A 15,640-nucleotide genomic window follows, 5' to 3' on the forward strand; every position below is an offset into this window, starting at 1 on the left:
GAATCCATATTTGGTTTTCAGATTCCACATATAAGTGACATCATATGTATTTGTCTTTCTGTCTGACTTATTTCACTTAGGATAATGCCCTCTAAGTCCAACCATGTTGTCACAAATGGCAAGATTTAATTTTCTTTTATGGCTGAGTAATAATACAATAGTCCATTTTTTTTGTGTGTGTGTGTAAATAAATAAATAAATATATATATATTTATATATATTTATATACACACACCACATCTTCTTTATCCATTCATCTATTGATGAACACTGGTTGCTTCCATGTCTTGGCTATTATAAATAATGCTGCAATAAACACAGGAGTGCACATACCATTTTGAATTAGTAATTTTGTTTTCCGTGGGCAAATTTCCAGGAGTGGAATTACTAGATCATATGGTAATTCTATTTTTAGTTTTTTGTGGAGCCTGCATACTGCTTTCCATAGTGGCTGCGCCAGTTTACATTCCCACCAGCAGTGTAGGGGGTTTCCCTCTTCTCCGCATCCTCACCGACACTTGTTATTTCTTGTCTTGTTGATGTTAGCCATTCTGACTGGTATGAGGTGACATATCATTAATGGTCTGGGTTTGCATTTCCCTGAGGATTCATGACAGTGAGCATCTTTTCATGTTGACCATCTGTATGTCTTCTTTGGAAAAATGTCCTTTCTCCTGAGCAGTAAACTCTGTGTAATCCTTGACCTTTTAGCGCCCCTCTTACTATTGGGAAGTCTTTGTTAAGTGCCTGCCATTTTTTTGTCCCAGAGTGGCTGGTTAGGGGTACTTGTTCTCCACAAGTGTCTGGAATCTCAGTCTCTCCAAGTTTTCTGCCTAATCTGCAGAGCCCTTTGTAATGTGGTTGGTGCTCCTGGAGAAGATCTCCAGGGGTGGGTAGGTAGCGGTCCTGCATTTCTATTCCCTCCCTGCTCTGTTTCTTTTCCTCCTGCCTGTGAGCTGGGGTGGGGGAGGGATTGGGTCCTGCTGAATCATGGCTTTGCTACTTTACCCTTTTCTCTGAGGTTTTTCCACAGATATAGGCAGTCTGTTGCAGTCTTCAGGTTGCTCTTTCAGGATTAGTTGTATTTGCTGTATTTTCATGTTATGTGTGGTTCTGGGAGGTGGTTTCTGCCTCACTTCTCATGCTGCCATCTTTTTCTGGTTCGAGTTCAGTCATTGGGCCATTTTAACAATATCAATTCTTCCTATCCATGGGCATGGAATATCTTTCCATTTATTTGTGGCACCTTCAAATTCTTTCATCAATGTCTTTTACTTTTCAGAGCACAGGTCTTTCATCTCCTTGGTTAGATTTATTCCTCAGTATTTTACTCTATTTGAAAAAGCATTTTTAAAAAATATCCAATGAGGAGGAAGAACAGAAGCAGTTAGCATTCATGTGGGATACCCAAAAGTACACATCCACACTCTTGCCTCAACATTATGTTTACATTAATGATGCTGTCACAATACCTTCTGAAGGATGCTGGGCCATCTGGACACTAAGGACTATAGACTGTAGGACTTCATTATTAACTTTAACATCATTCTAAAACCTAATGAGCAAGAAGTGCTAAGGCTTGGAAAGGTTGTACTCCAGAGAGTGAAAGATAAATGCCATAAATGATTCAGAGGCTTCACACATTGTTTTTAGGTATCCAGTCATATGGAGGATGTCAGGACATCTCTTAAGCACCAATTAATGCATCTTGCATTTCTTATCAGTATGAAAGAAGCACAGAGGCTGGTAGGTTTTGAGTGGAATAATCTGACTCTTTATTAGTTGACAGAGAAGGCTGTTCTGCGGGGTGGGTCTAAAGCAAGAAAGGGCTCCCAAGTAGTTTGGGAATGGAGAACAAGCTCTTGGGCCAAATGACTTAGCAGATCCAATACTTAAAGACTCTCTAGTAGAGAAAAATGCCTTGTGGGACCTCTGGAAAGTTTTAATGGGAAAGTTGTGCTGCATATCCTTAAGATTCTGGAGCAAGGCTATGCCATCTGCAGCAGAAATCTGTACATTATTTTCAGAACAGCTCATCATGCTATTAAGCCCTGGTTGAGACAGAGCATCTAAGAAGTGGACAGCCTCTTGATCCAGCCCCTCTCCTTTAGAAATTATGCATGGGCACCAAACAGCTTGGTTTCCAAAGGTTAATCAAGCTACTGTTGCTATTGAGTGATCTGCTTACAATAGAGACCAAAGCTGAGATCCTGAGGTGACACCATTCCTCAAGAAGACCAACCAGCTTCTTGGTGGCAATTACATCAGGCCCCTTACACCTTGGAAAGGGCAATGTTTTTCCTTACCAAATGGGTATGTACTCCATGGGTTTGCCTTTCCTGCCTGTAGGGCCTTGGAGTGAGGGCACACAGATGGACTGATTCACTGACATGGTGTCCTGATTAGTAGTAAAAGAATCTACCCTACAGCAGCGGACTATGGCAGTGGGGGCATGACCATGCTGCCCATTGGTCCTACCGCATACAGAACCACCTGGAAGATGACAACCCGAGAGGCTTCTTGAAGGCACACTGAGGCATCAGCTTGGAAATTATATGCTGTGAGGATGGGGTGCCAATCTTCAGGATATGATATAAACTTCAAACCAATGGCCATTATATGCTACTGTGTTTCCAATAGGTGGAATGCATGGATCTGAGGGAAAAAAGGCAGGATGTAGGAGTGGCTCCATTCTCTATCACTTCAGTTGATCCACAGATTGTAGAATTTGTGCCTGCCTTCTGTCTCTGTATCTTTAGGTTCTGTTGGTCTCACAGGGGCAATGCCACCAAGAGACCTGTAAGAGGCTCAGTAAACTTAAAGCTTTATTGGCACCTAGTCACTGTGGGCTCCTTGGGCTGACAGATCAGAGGCACAGAAAAGAGGCACTATACTGGCAGAGGTAACTCATGAAGAGGTAAGACAACTGCTACATAATGGAGGCAGTGGAGTATATGAAGTGCCAGCTGGTGGGGAGGGGAATCTAGAATGGGCAATGAGATAATGAGTTGCAGTTAAGTCCTTGAGACCAAGTGCAGCATTTAGGGCTATACTTTGTGCCACTGACCCTCTTCTTACAAGTTTCCCCAGAAAGTATGCCAGCCAGAGTCTTGGAGAAGCTGTACTTGAATGGAATGAACATGAAAAGAACATGGATCTGTCAACAGGTGGCCCCTAGGGGATGCAGTGGGTGCCCTACCCAAGTGCCCTTCACTAGGTTAGTACATCTGTGCTTGGCTGCTTTGGGTGTGGCTGCTTATAGCTCGCAGCTAGCCACTTCTCCAGAGACCTGCCTTTGGCCAAACTGGAGCCTCCTGCCTCATCTGGAAGTTGCAAACCCCCTCAACCCATCCGCTCTCCTCTCAGAGACAATGACTGGTTAATGCAAGTACACAAAAAGCCAGACTTATTGTCTCCAGGGAAACCAACTCTTCCGCAATTTGTGCTCCAAGCTCCTGGGGAGATCAAGCTAAACTAATCTCTAGCTGAGACCTCTTCCTTGTTTAGCTTTCCTCCCCTCTCCTAGACTGCTTGCCTCACTGCTGCTGTTGAGAATATTCCCTCAATAAATTGCTTTCACAAGCATCTCCACCTCAAGTTCAGGAAGCCTGACCTCAGACAGATGACTTCCTAGATTCTGGCTTGAGTGACTGGGTGACATCGATGCCACTTATTGCAAGAGGGAAAACAGAAAAGGAGCCCATGGATAAGATCTTATTTATTTTTGACAGATTCTGGCAGAGTATATTTTCAATAAAATTTTTGAATTAACATATGAATGAGGGAAATGCTTTTGATTCTGCAGAACGCTTGGGACTCAGATTGCCAAGTAGAAAGTGGCATAGATCAGTCTAGATCTCATAAGATAGGTCTGGGTCAGAGATACATATTTGGAAGTTATAAATAATAATTAAAGCTGTGAGTCCAACTGATATCATCCAAGATATGCAAATAAATACTTGGTATAACCCAGGCCTAAGCCATGCCTACCCCTGGGCTGCTGAATGCTGGGGAAGCCGGATGGAGGAGGAAGTACAGTACTGCAAAGCATGGCTCTCTTTCAATTCATGACCACATTCAAGCAGAACCACAGATGGTTAGTTCCACTGCCTGACCATTCTACTGTTCACCCTCGCAGGCACTTGCTCGTGGCCTTGACTCTTACGTGGGAGCGCCTTCATCTCTCCACACCTGTTTGTACCTGTAGCCATATCCGAGGCCACGCTCTGTTTCAGAGACTCTTTCTTCTACCTGTACTGTGGATTCTATTCTTTGCCAGTTTCTGATGATTGTACCACTGCAAATGAATCTTGCCCCTCCCTGAGTTCCATCTCCTTTACCCTCAGACTTTCTTGTTCTCCCCAAGGACTCCCATTGGACCTGTAAATGTTATGGTCTAAGACTTTGCCTTGGAATAATTTCTCTATTTCTGTTCTTTTAAGTATTCTCATCCAGTCCTGTAGATCGAAATATCTGCCAAATGCTGATTACTCCCATATTTTACTCCCAGCTCTGATCTCTCCCTTGAATATCAGATTCGCATATCCTAATGCCAATGTGATGTCTCATCTGCATGTCTAATGTACATTTTAAATTTAAATGTCCACCCTAGAAATCATGATTTTTCCCTCTAACCTTTCTCCTTCCCCTAGTATTTCATGTCAGGAAGTGGTACTAGCTTCCACCCAATGCTCAGGATAAAATCCTCAGAGCCATCTTTGCGCCCTCTTTGCCTCACTCCCCATAAACACCCGTTGTCAGTTTGGTCTGCTTTCCAAAACATTTCCTGAATCCATGTTGCTCTACTTCCACTGCTGCCAAGCCCAGCCTCATCTCTTGTCTGGACTGAAATAGCCTGATGATTGTTCTCCCCAATTCTACCTTTGCCTCTTTAACTAATTCTTTATTTTGCAGTCAAAAGGATCATTTAAAACAATTTTTAAACAGATCATGTACTCCCCCACTTGTGATTTTCCAGGGGCTTCCCAGCACTTTAAAATAAAATCCATATTCCTTCCCATGGCCTACAGTCTCTACACATCTGGATTTCCTCTGTCCCATTTCATTCCATTCTCTCTTCCCTAAGTTCTAGACCCCACCCCCCACCCTGTCTTGGTTCTCAAACTTAGCAAACTTACAGATGTGCACCAGTAGTTTCCTCTGCCTGAAACCTTATTCTTCCAGATGTTTGTGAAGCTGGATCTTTTTTTTTTTTTGTTATTAAATGTTCGACTTAAACTCAACTTAAACGTTCCCTCCTCGGGGATCATTTTCCTGGGCTCTCAGCCTGAAGCAATTCCCACACACCCATCACTTCCTTCATGTGTGCCTGCTTAGCTGAGAACTAACAGCAACTAGTGATCCTAAAATCATCTGCTATTAGGACAATGGCATATTTAGCCACTTATCCCTCTTTTATTTCTCTTGTTTGACTGGAGTATGTGCTTACTTTGGAGTCCTGAAAGTTGAGATGAACACAAGGGAGTATTTCAGGGCTTTAGAGATCTGTAAAACCTCAAAAGTTAAGTTTTAAGTTTTCTTCTTCCACAACAGCTTAAATCTTATTTCCAGTCTCTACCAGGAGAAGGTGAAAGAGTCGAAGAAAAGCAGAACAGAACTCATACTCTGTCCAGTTTAAAATTTTTCTGTGTTTGCTTGTTATTTTTTAGAAGATGTATGCAATATTAGTATATTATGGAGAGGCACCGAAAAATGACATAATATATTTTGAATACAAATGATGGTAATTGCTAAGAGTACTGCTACTTATTTTCTGAATTGAAAAATTACATACCTTTAAAAAAGTGTGATTATTATGGTCAATAAATTAAATCACAAGATAGAAAATTTCATCAGAGAGCTAGAAACTGTAAAAAAGAATCAAGTGAAAATTCAAGAACTGAAAAATATTAAAACTAAAATTAACCAATATGAGGCTACTTCCTCAAGACTGGGAGAGTTGCTCTTTTTATCTTTTACATAAAGACCAACACAGGGAGTCAAGGAAAATGAGGAAACAGAAGAATATGAAACTAAGAACCCTTCCTACCTGTTTTTTTGGGTCAGTATAATTTAATACCGAAGCCTGACAAGGACAACAAAGGAACATTACAGGCTAATCACTCCTGTGAACACAAAGCAAAAATTCTAAACTAATGTGAACAGATCAAATCCAGTGATCAAGCAGGGTTTATTCCAATTAAGTCAATTAACCAAAGTTAGATTAATGATATAAAATCAAGAAAAAACATCACATTAACAAAGGAAAGGAGAAAAATTATATGGTTACTTTAATAGAGCCAGAAAAAGAATTTGATAAAATTCAATATCAAGTCATGAAAATAAATTTAGCAATCCAGGAATAAAAGGGAACTTCTTTAATCTTTTAAAAAGAATCTACAAAATATCTACAGCAACTATCATACACAATGTTAGCATATTGAATGCTTTCCCTTTGCAATGAAGAATGAAAGAAGGATGCTGGAAATACCACTTCTACTAAACATATACAGGAGGTTGCAATAAGAACAATAAGGTAAGGGAAATTTTAAAAGGTATGAAGATTTGGAAGTAGAAAATCAAGCTCATTATTTTGATTCTGAATATAGAAAATCCAAAAGAATCTACAGGACTGTAATACATGTGCAAGTTCAGTTGAATATTTCCAAAGGGACTGAGAATCCTACCTTACACCCTGTGCAAAAATTAATTCCAAGTGCAGATCTAAATATGAAAAGCAAAGAGCCAAAGCTTCTAGAAGATAACATAAGATAATTTTATAACTTTGTGACAGGACAAGTTTAAACAGGACACCAAAAACATTAACCATAAAGAAAAAAATTCATAAGTTCAAATGAAAATGTATTAAAATTCAGAACTTCTGGCCATCAAAAGATACCACTAAGTAAAGATGCAAGTTAAGAGTGGGAGAAGATATTTGCAATACATATCATCAACAAAGGGCCTATATCCAGAATATATAAAGAACTCCTACATACCAATAAGAATAAAGACTATTCAGTAGAAAATTAGGCAAGGAAATTGAACACTTTACAAAGGAGGATTATCAAAATGGCCAAGAAGTACGTGAAAATGTATTCAACCTTATTAAGCACCAGAGAAATAAGAATTAAAACCACAATAAGATGTTAGTACACACTGACCATAAAAGCTAAAATTTAAGACTAGTAATACCAGAAGGTACTGGAAAGAATGTAGGATAAGGAGAGCATTCAGACACTACTTGTTGGGGTATTAACCATCTCAGTTAGGAAAACAGCTTGACAGTACCTTCTAAAGCTACCTTATGGGTATCCTAGGACCTAACAATTCCATTCTTAGGAAATATGTATACATGTGTACCAAAAGGCACATACAAGAATGTTTTTAGTAGTGTTATTTGTAATTGCCCTAAACAGGAAATAACTGAAATGCCCAGTCAGCAGTAGCCTGAATAAGTTGTAATATCAGTCTATGTGTATCTATATACAATGGAATACTATAGAGAAACAAAAACAGATAAAACTACCACTACATACAACAATGTAGATAATGAACTCAGAAACAATGTTGAGCAAAAGAAGCCAGACATAAAAGAACACACAGAGTATGATGCTATTCATATAAAATTTACAGATGGCCACAACTAATTTATGATATTTGAAGTCAGGACAGTGGTTACCCTGGGAGCAAGTGAGAGAGTGCCTGGAGGGGACGTGAAGGGAGTGCTGCTAATGTTCTGTTTATTACCTGTGTGGTAGTTACAGCGATGTGTTCCCTTTGCGATAATTCATCAGGCTGTCCAATTCTGATCTGGGCATGTTTCTGTATGTATGTCAGAGACAGTAAAAAAGATTTTTTTTTTTTAAACTAGCACAAAAGATCACTTGTAGTTCTTTAAAAATACAGATCCTTGAGGACTCATGGAATGTCCAGGGCTGAGTTCCAAGCACTTGAACTTTTAAAAAGCACCACCAGTACTTCTAGCGTGCACTAGAGGTGAAAAACCACGGATTGAAATGCTTCGTGGAACATCACCAATCTCTCTTCCTACCATAGATAGGTATGGCCAAGAGACTCACAGGCCCATCTTGGGGTCCTAGTCAAGGAACAACATTTTTTAAAACAACTATGTACACACCAGTGTATCAGTAAGAGTAAGCACCCCTTAAAGGAAAAAATATAATCAGTAGCCAGCAACTCACCAATGGGAATAGTTCATCATCACCAACCAAAGGACTTGTCATTTCTTTGGTTTGAAATGGCAAAGGCGGCGACAGGGGCGTTGTGCTTCTGTTCGGCTGGCGATCTCGGCTGAGCCTGAAAGAGAAGAAATGGTTGTTCTAGTTGGCAAGGACACGTGCTTGATTAGGTAGCTAAGGATTTCTATTTCTGGATGTCTAACTTGGGGGAAAACACAACATGTTTGGGCTTGTTATCTGGGTATTTCTTTGAAGATAATTTTCCTGATGAGTTATTTCTACTCCACTTAAAGGACTTAAAACAATTAATAGTGAAGCAGAAAACTGTATAATTGTTAGAAATATTCTCCTATTTGTACTGCTTCTCTTTCTGCATTTTACTTTTATATCTGTTTGCCACTTAATTAAAACACATGAAACCAGTCTGAGAAAAATCTCAGAACAGCTAACACTGCTGCCCTTGACAGTTCTAAGTAGTTACTCTTTTTCTATTCTCTAGTTTACTTAACCTCCCTGACTTTTCTTAAAAGAACCATATTTTTTGATGCTAGAACAAGTCTCTGTGTAACAATGATTCTGATTTCTATAGGGCTTGGTAATTTACGTTTTCAGTTTACATCATCTCCTTAAGTTACTTCACACTGAGTTGTATGGCCTTGACCAGGTGACTATATCTGTCTGAGACTTTCATTTTTCATGTATATAAACGGTTGTGATGATAACTGAACTCCACAGTTTGGATGGAAGGCACAATACAGAATTTGTGCTATAATATAGGGTAGAAGATGAGACTAAATAAAATACCATTGATACTTAAGATTTTGGTATGCTGACTAATCAAATGAATAATAAAAACAAAGGAACAAACCTAGTTTACTCTAAAATTTTCACAAAAAGGTCTTAATAGCATGGGCTGTTTGGGACTAAATAAATACCTTTCTGAATGTTAATTCATGAAAATGGGGTTGAAACTGAATCAAAATCATCAAAGACAATGAAAATATAAAACTCCCTTCAATTTAAAAATACTTATTTATTTTTACTAATGATTCAAGTCCTCCACAGGCATTGATTAACCATTTTCAAAGTCTTCATAGTTTAATTTCACACATTTCAAAAAATTTTTACATTATTTTTCTCTGCTCTTATCCAAAGACTGCCTATGTAGATTTGTTTCTTATTATGTAAACATCTTCAAAGCTGTGCATACAAATAGCAATAAAAGTTAAATGAGGCATCTGTAAATTAGTACAAAAAAACAAACAACATGTTTTCCATTTTTACTTATCTTGAAATATATCTTTTTTAAATCCATTCTCCCAATCCATAATTACCATGGAAACAGAAAAGCAAATTAAACTGAAATAACATGGTTTATGATGTGTACAATAAGTTGAAACATCTCACAGTTCAAATAGAATTATAACAATTGCATAGTACATCTGCACAGAATATTCAGCTGAACCTTTTAATTTGAGTGAGGTTACCATCTATACTTCAAAGCACAGTGGAAAAATTAGATAATTATAGAAGTGATTCAAGAAATCTCTTTCTCGGTAATCTCAATTATACAGAGATTTCAGGGAAAGTATGATTTTCCCTAAATTATCTAAATAATTATCTCAATCATCCATTTTGCTTTGGATGTATAGAAGCAGTCTTATGGTATTAATTACTAAAATTTATATATGAACAAATTCTTTTTATTGTAAGATCAATAAAATGTAGATATTGGAAGGGAAGACCACATTATGAAGTAAAGTACTTTGTTTTAAATCATCTTTATATCTGACAATTTCTTCTCCTAGAATATAACTATTCAAATACTTCATAAAAACACCTTGCAAAAAATGCTAAGTGTATCAATTTAAAAGCTATCTTCAAAGTTATTTCAGAATGCTTTCAATACCCCCTCACAAGCTGGTCTGTTCAGGTAGCTTTTTCACAGGCCCTATTCCATGGCCTCTGCCCACTTTTGCCAGGAGGGTAGGAGCTGGTGGCTTTCTTGGGGACCCAAACCCTAGTCACTTGAGATATGAGTCATTTATCTGCACAACTTTCAGAATTATCTGATTGTACAGCCGGTCTTGGCCCTCCATTAATTTTCCCTGGACTATAGAGTAGTGGCCTCAGGGGGGAACAGGATCTCTTTACAAACTATGCTAATTTACCTGCTTCCAACCTCACCTTCTAACACGCACATAATGCTCCCTCTTCTATGACCTATTCGTTATTTCCTGGCCTAGAATTGTTCATCCTGCAAGTTTTTCTCCTTATTGAATAACACCATGGTACAAAATTCGCTTCTAGATGATGATTCCTTGACAAAGGATCCTGTGACAGTGGTTATGACAAACCTACTGACTGTGATTTTTTTAGGATTAGAAACTTTTGATTTACTAACTACATGTAAAGCAATTTTAGTGTTTAATGTTTGTGATTTCTAAAATCTTTCCAATGCATGACGTAACTTAAAACCAAACATTCATTATTTTAAGTATGTACTGTAGGTAATGGTACAACTCCATTTATTAAAAATTGTCATTAAAATTAGTTATGTATTAATCACTGTAGATACCACTATTCCAAACTAGCTTGTAAATTGTCCTTAAACTTCAAAACTTTAACTTTTAAAAACTTTAAGAGTATTCAGTATGTCCTCACCAAATTCAATTACATATCATTCATATATTTTTTTAAGTGCTGAATAACTTTCTTATTGGAAAGAAAATCCTTTGGAATATCATAAAATGCTTCATAAGTGGAGAAGCATGACAAACGTCTGATCACTTCTAACAGGAGTAAAAAACAACAAAAATTGAGTTACTTCCAAATGGATAGATTATTTCAATAATGTATTACACAAATCTCTCAGTTAAAAGCAGGAAGTGGCTAAAAATTAGACTACAGACTTTAAAATCTGTGGAACATTTATCTTTATATACTTGTACATAAAAGCTTTTTTCCTTCCTAAATAGTTTAAAAAGACCTTATTGCATTAGCCATTGATATGTAAATATGGCCTACACATTTTCTTATTATTTTATGCCTAACAAATACATATACATATATATTTGACTTCAGTGAGCTTGCTGTGAGGGAAATAAAGAATATTTTATTTTTCACTTGCTAAATTAATAGGTATGTGCTTTACAGTTCTCCACTGCTGAGTTCACAGTGTCCTTGCATCTCAACAACTCTTTCCCCATAGTGGGTTTTACATGGGTAATAATTTATTCAGAACATTTGAAATGCTGTTTCTTTTAAAAATCAGGTCACTGGAGAACACTGAAATCAGACAAGGCATTAAAACAAATTTAATGACACTTTCAACAAATGAAACTTCAGGACACAAGGTGTTGCAGCAGGGACAGAAGTGCAACCAGCTTATTAAGATAACCGTCCGCTGAGCATTTTGTCTCTTACCCTGCTTTCTGTGTCCCCTACTGTCTTGTTTTTGCTAGGCACTTTAATACATTCTGTACTTACCAACAAGAAGAAAAAAAGGGGCAACCCAAACAATAAAAATACTTTTTAAAAAGAATAAAAAGTAGACTTTTTGTTTAAATAACAACACCTGGTACCTTATCTAAGGCTAAGTTACTCCCAACAAGTAAGAACAGGAAACAATATTCTGTGCTGAATTGGTGCTCAGTACAGACTAGTCCTCACTAGCAGACCCAGGAAGACCCTTTATAATACCTTTAGGGGCCTGCTGTTCTCTTACAATGAGAGAACTATATGCACCTGACTCTTGAAAAACACAGGGGTTGGGACACCAACCACTCATGCAGTTGAAAATCCACATCTTTCTGACTCCCCCCAAACTTAACTACTGATAGCCTACTGTCACATGCCTTACTTGTCACATGAACAGTCAATTAACGCATGGTCTGTATGTCATATGTATTATATACTGTATTCTTAAGATAAAGTGAGCTATAGAAAAAAAAACATTTTTTAAATAGTTACAAATCTCCAAAAAACTTTTCCAATATATTTATTTGAAAAAAATCCATGTATAAGTGGACCTGCTCAATTCTAAATCATGTTGTTCAAGGGTCAACTGAACATGGGGTTGTGATTTGACGAATGGAGAAATGAATCCATAGGGTAGGGGTAGGAAAGCATTTTGTAAAGGGCTTATTCGATATTAAGATATATTTTTATACCCAAATTGAGATTAGACCCCTTTTGGACAGATTTTCAGTTCTATCAGCCAGTCATCACAGGCAGTCACCATAACCCATATTCACTACAGCCCATGGCTATGGCTCCGTGACCCCTTCCCCCCTCCCCGTACTGCCTTTGTGCACAATGCTCTGTCACCAACCCACCCCTCCACCAGGGTACTTTCTCAGGGTAGCAGGCAGTGTTCCCTCATCCCTTCCTTCACTACCTGAAGAGGTAATTGATTTAGCACTTTGGAACGGTTGCTATTTCTTACATCAGACTAGGATATATCCTAATACACACAAGGCTGAGGTAGTGAAAATGGGAGTATGCTTTACTACATCCACTAGAAGGTCTGAGATGTTTTTTTAATACGTTCCATGGATTTCTGGATTTATCTGCTTGAAGAACTGGGCATGCTTGGTTCCAGAGATGAGCCTCACATCACCCCTCCCCCACAGGGCTACCTTTAAGGAAATGTCAAATTCAGCCATTCGTCTACCCACCAAAACATACTTTAGGCTCTGTGCGTTGTTGAAGTATTAGTATTACTATAAACACTAACAACTTTGGTAGTAATATTAATAAGATAATAATAATGGTTAACATTTATGGAACTATATGTTTTATATGAAACTATATGTTTTCTCCTATAAAAATCCTCCTCACAAAAAACCCATAATTATTGTCCTTATTTGTCAGATGGGAAACTGAGGGTTACAAGGGTTAAATAAATTTCCCCCGGTTGTAAATATTAATTGTTGTGTGAAAACAATATGTAAGGTTTTCATGCTCAGTATTATGAGCAAAGGTTGTTTTGGAGTTGGGTCTGGACCTGTTAATTCAGCATTTCAGCACCACAGAATGTTAATAAATCTGATATCAGTAAGTTTGGAGGATGTCCACACCGGACCCCTCTTTGGAAGCTCATGATGTATTATCAACATATTAATGGCTCTGGGATCTTAAAGCAAAGAAACTTGTTCTGTGGAACATTCCCCAAGATTGGAAAAATACTTTCACTGTTTTTTCAGGCCACCAGAGACAGTTTTTGACCCATAAGTAAATATTTTATTGAATTTGAATAAGTTATGTGATTTTATGGTTGCTGTATTTGCTTAGGTTTTGAACTAAGACGTTTTGAAGAGGATGGGGATAATGTGGACAGCAGATACTGCTTTTCCATATGCTTCTCTTCACTAAGAAAACCTCTCTTACCCATCCACAGATTCTTTCCCTGTGAAATGACCAAATTCATTTCCACTGTTGGAGTGTCAGTATAAAGTGTATATATTTTTGAAGTTAAGTCAGAAGCGACACTTCCTATTGTTTCTATTTTGTTTGAACAACATATGTATCATATAATCCAGTTTTTCTTCCCTATGACTATGAATAAAAAATAAGATTACTTCTTTGTATATTTTGTGTGTCACATCAGCTTCTAAGAAGGGTCTGAAGTGAGTAACTAAAATTCACTCTACCCATTTCACTGTTATATTTGGAAAGCTATTGAGAACACAGAATTTCATATAAAGCAATGTGTTCTATATTACTGCATTATCACTATAATAAAATTTAAACTGAAGAGAAAGTGCATAAAATTATAATTTAAACTATTTAAAAATAAATTTCAATTAAATGTTTATACATTCACGTCCATATAGAATGCAGTTAGCATACCTATCTTCATCTTTTTCCATTTTTATTTGGCTGTGGTAGGCGTACCGTCCTGTTTCTTCACAGGTATTTTGATTAGCCCATGCTGATTTTACACTGGTATGGAGTTTTGCAAGATCGTTTTGGAGCCTTTCATTCTCATATTCCAGTTTGTTAACAGATGCATGCCTTGAATGTTCCCTGTTAGTGAAGCCCATACCCTAAAGAATAGAATAAACCATCACTGAAAAAATCCTTCCTTATAAGTGATGCATATTTTCTGTGCACTTGGATGTGTACTTGGAAAGGCCCTTTCATCTGAGTCCAGTGACGTAGCTGTACCCTCACGTGCCTCCAAGTGCTCTTTCCCACCTTCACCTCCTCACCACACAACAGACACTCAGTGGCCGCCGCTCAACACATTGCAGCAAAAGTAATGCATACACGTCCGCTTATGTTCTGACACAGAAAAGGTTCATTCATGCCTTAGTATCTGTATCTAGAACAAGTTGGCTAGACTTAAGTGTTTTGGTGTTTATAGGGTTTGCTTTGTAGTGTTGGTTAAGGATGGAAGCAGAATTTAATACATTTCAATTTTAAAAGAATTTTTTTTCTGATTAAACGAATATATGTCACTAGAAAATCACAGACTGGATGCTGCAGCAAACGAGATACTGAATCCCATGCAGAGCGGGGTCTGATGCTGGGCCCCTCAGGGCCCAGGACCTCACAGCTGAGATCGTGCCAGTGCCACACACAGCGTAGCCTCATGATAAACTTTTACTATCTGGTATGTGCCCACCGATTTTAGGGTGTCTTTGGAAGAGAAGAAACATGTTCAAATCAGAAAATGAGAGATTTAGACCAAGAACAAGTATTTCTGATGCTGTTTGAATTAAATGTTGTAAGTAGTTTCCTAGGGAGGGTCTCAACTTTTCTTTTTACAAAGTTTTTAAAACAGGGTATGTTCTCACATGAAAACTGATGAAAATGTTTTAAATGACTCTACATAGTCTTTTTTAGTCCTATGATTTCAGTATTTGTGAGTTTCATAGTTGCTGATGAAAGTACAGTTCCCTGCTGTCAGAGGGGTAGTATTTTAGCACAAAAAGCACCACATAGATAAAATGTCTCCTTGGAAGCTTCAAATTTCAATTAAAAGCCCATGAGACTTCAGAAAAGTATGGCTTAGAACTTTGATTTTGAAGTTCCTAGATTTTAGAACGTGAGTGCCATTTCATATGGGCTAGCACCCCATAAAGTCATTCAAACAAATTTAACTGTACATTTTGAGTTATTCATCTACTATCATATTAGTATTATTTCTGATACAAAGTATAGAAATATATATATATTAGGTATTAAAAATGTTTACCTGTTTGCTTTATTTTTTGCATCAAAGGCCAAGCCTGCTTACTACATTTTCTATTTACTGCCTAACATATTAGTTTTGCAATATAATGAGTCATACGAAATACATATTTGGTCACTCATATGACCAAGTATCTATTTCCCAGGTATATTAGGTCTTCATCCACAGTTCCTGAAAACACTGCAGGGTCTTAAAGGGGAAATGGGTGTCTCCTCAAGTTAATGAAAGGCTTCTGGAT

The 15,640-nt window shown here is 37.7% G+C and overlaps 1 protein-coding gene across 22 annotated transcripts in view; it reads right to left on the reverse strand.

Moving 5' to 3' along the window:
- The window catches only part of DEUP1 (deuterosome assembly protein 1), a 101,914-nt gene that overhangs the window by 27,956 nt on the left and 58,318 nt on the right, over positions 1 to 15,640 (reverse strand). For 7 of the 22 annotated variants that reach the window (XM_073215873.1, XM_073215882.1, XM_073215879.1 and 4 more), the window contains 3 exons: positions 14,055 to 14,251; positions 8,205 to 8,319; positions 7,750 to 7,824 (listed from right to left, as the gene is read on the reverse strand). In XM_073215873.1, coding sequence (XP_073071974.1) covers positions 7,750 to 7,824; positions 8,205 to 8,319; positions 14,055 to 14,251 — 387 coding nt within the window. The remainder of the gene's footprint in view (positions 1 to 7,749; positions 7,825 to 8,204; positions 8,320 to 14,054; positions 14,252 to 15,640) is intronic. The other 15 variants (XM_073215880.1, XM_073215883.1, XM_073215877.1 and 12 more) reach the window with 3 other exon arrangements.

Source organism: Manis javanica, chromosome 11, assembly GCF_040802235.1.
Source record: "Manis javanica isolate MJ-LG chromosome 11, MJ_LKY, whole genome shotgun sequence".
Taxonomy (NCBI): Eukaryota; Metazoa; Chordata; class Mammalia; order Pholidota; family Manidae; genus Manis; species Manis javanica.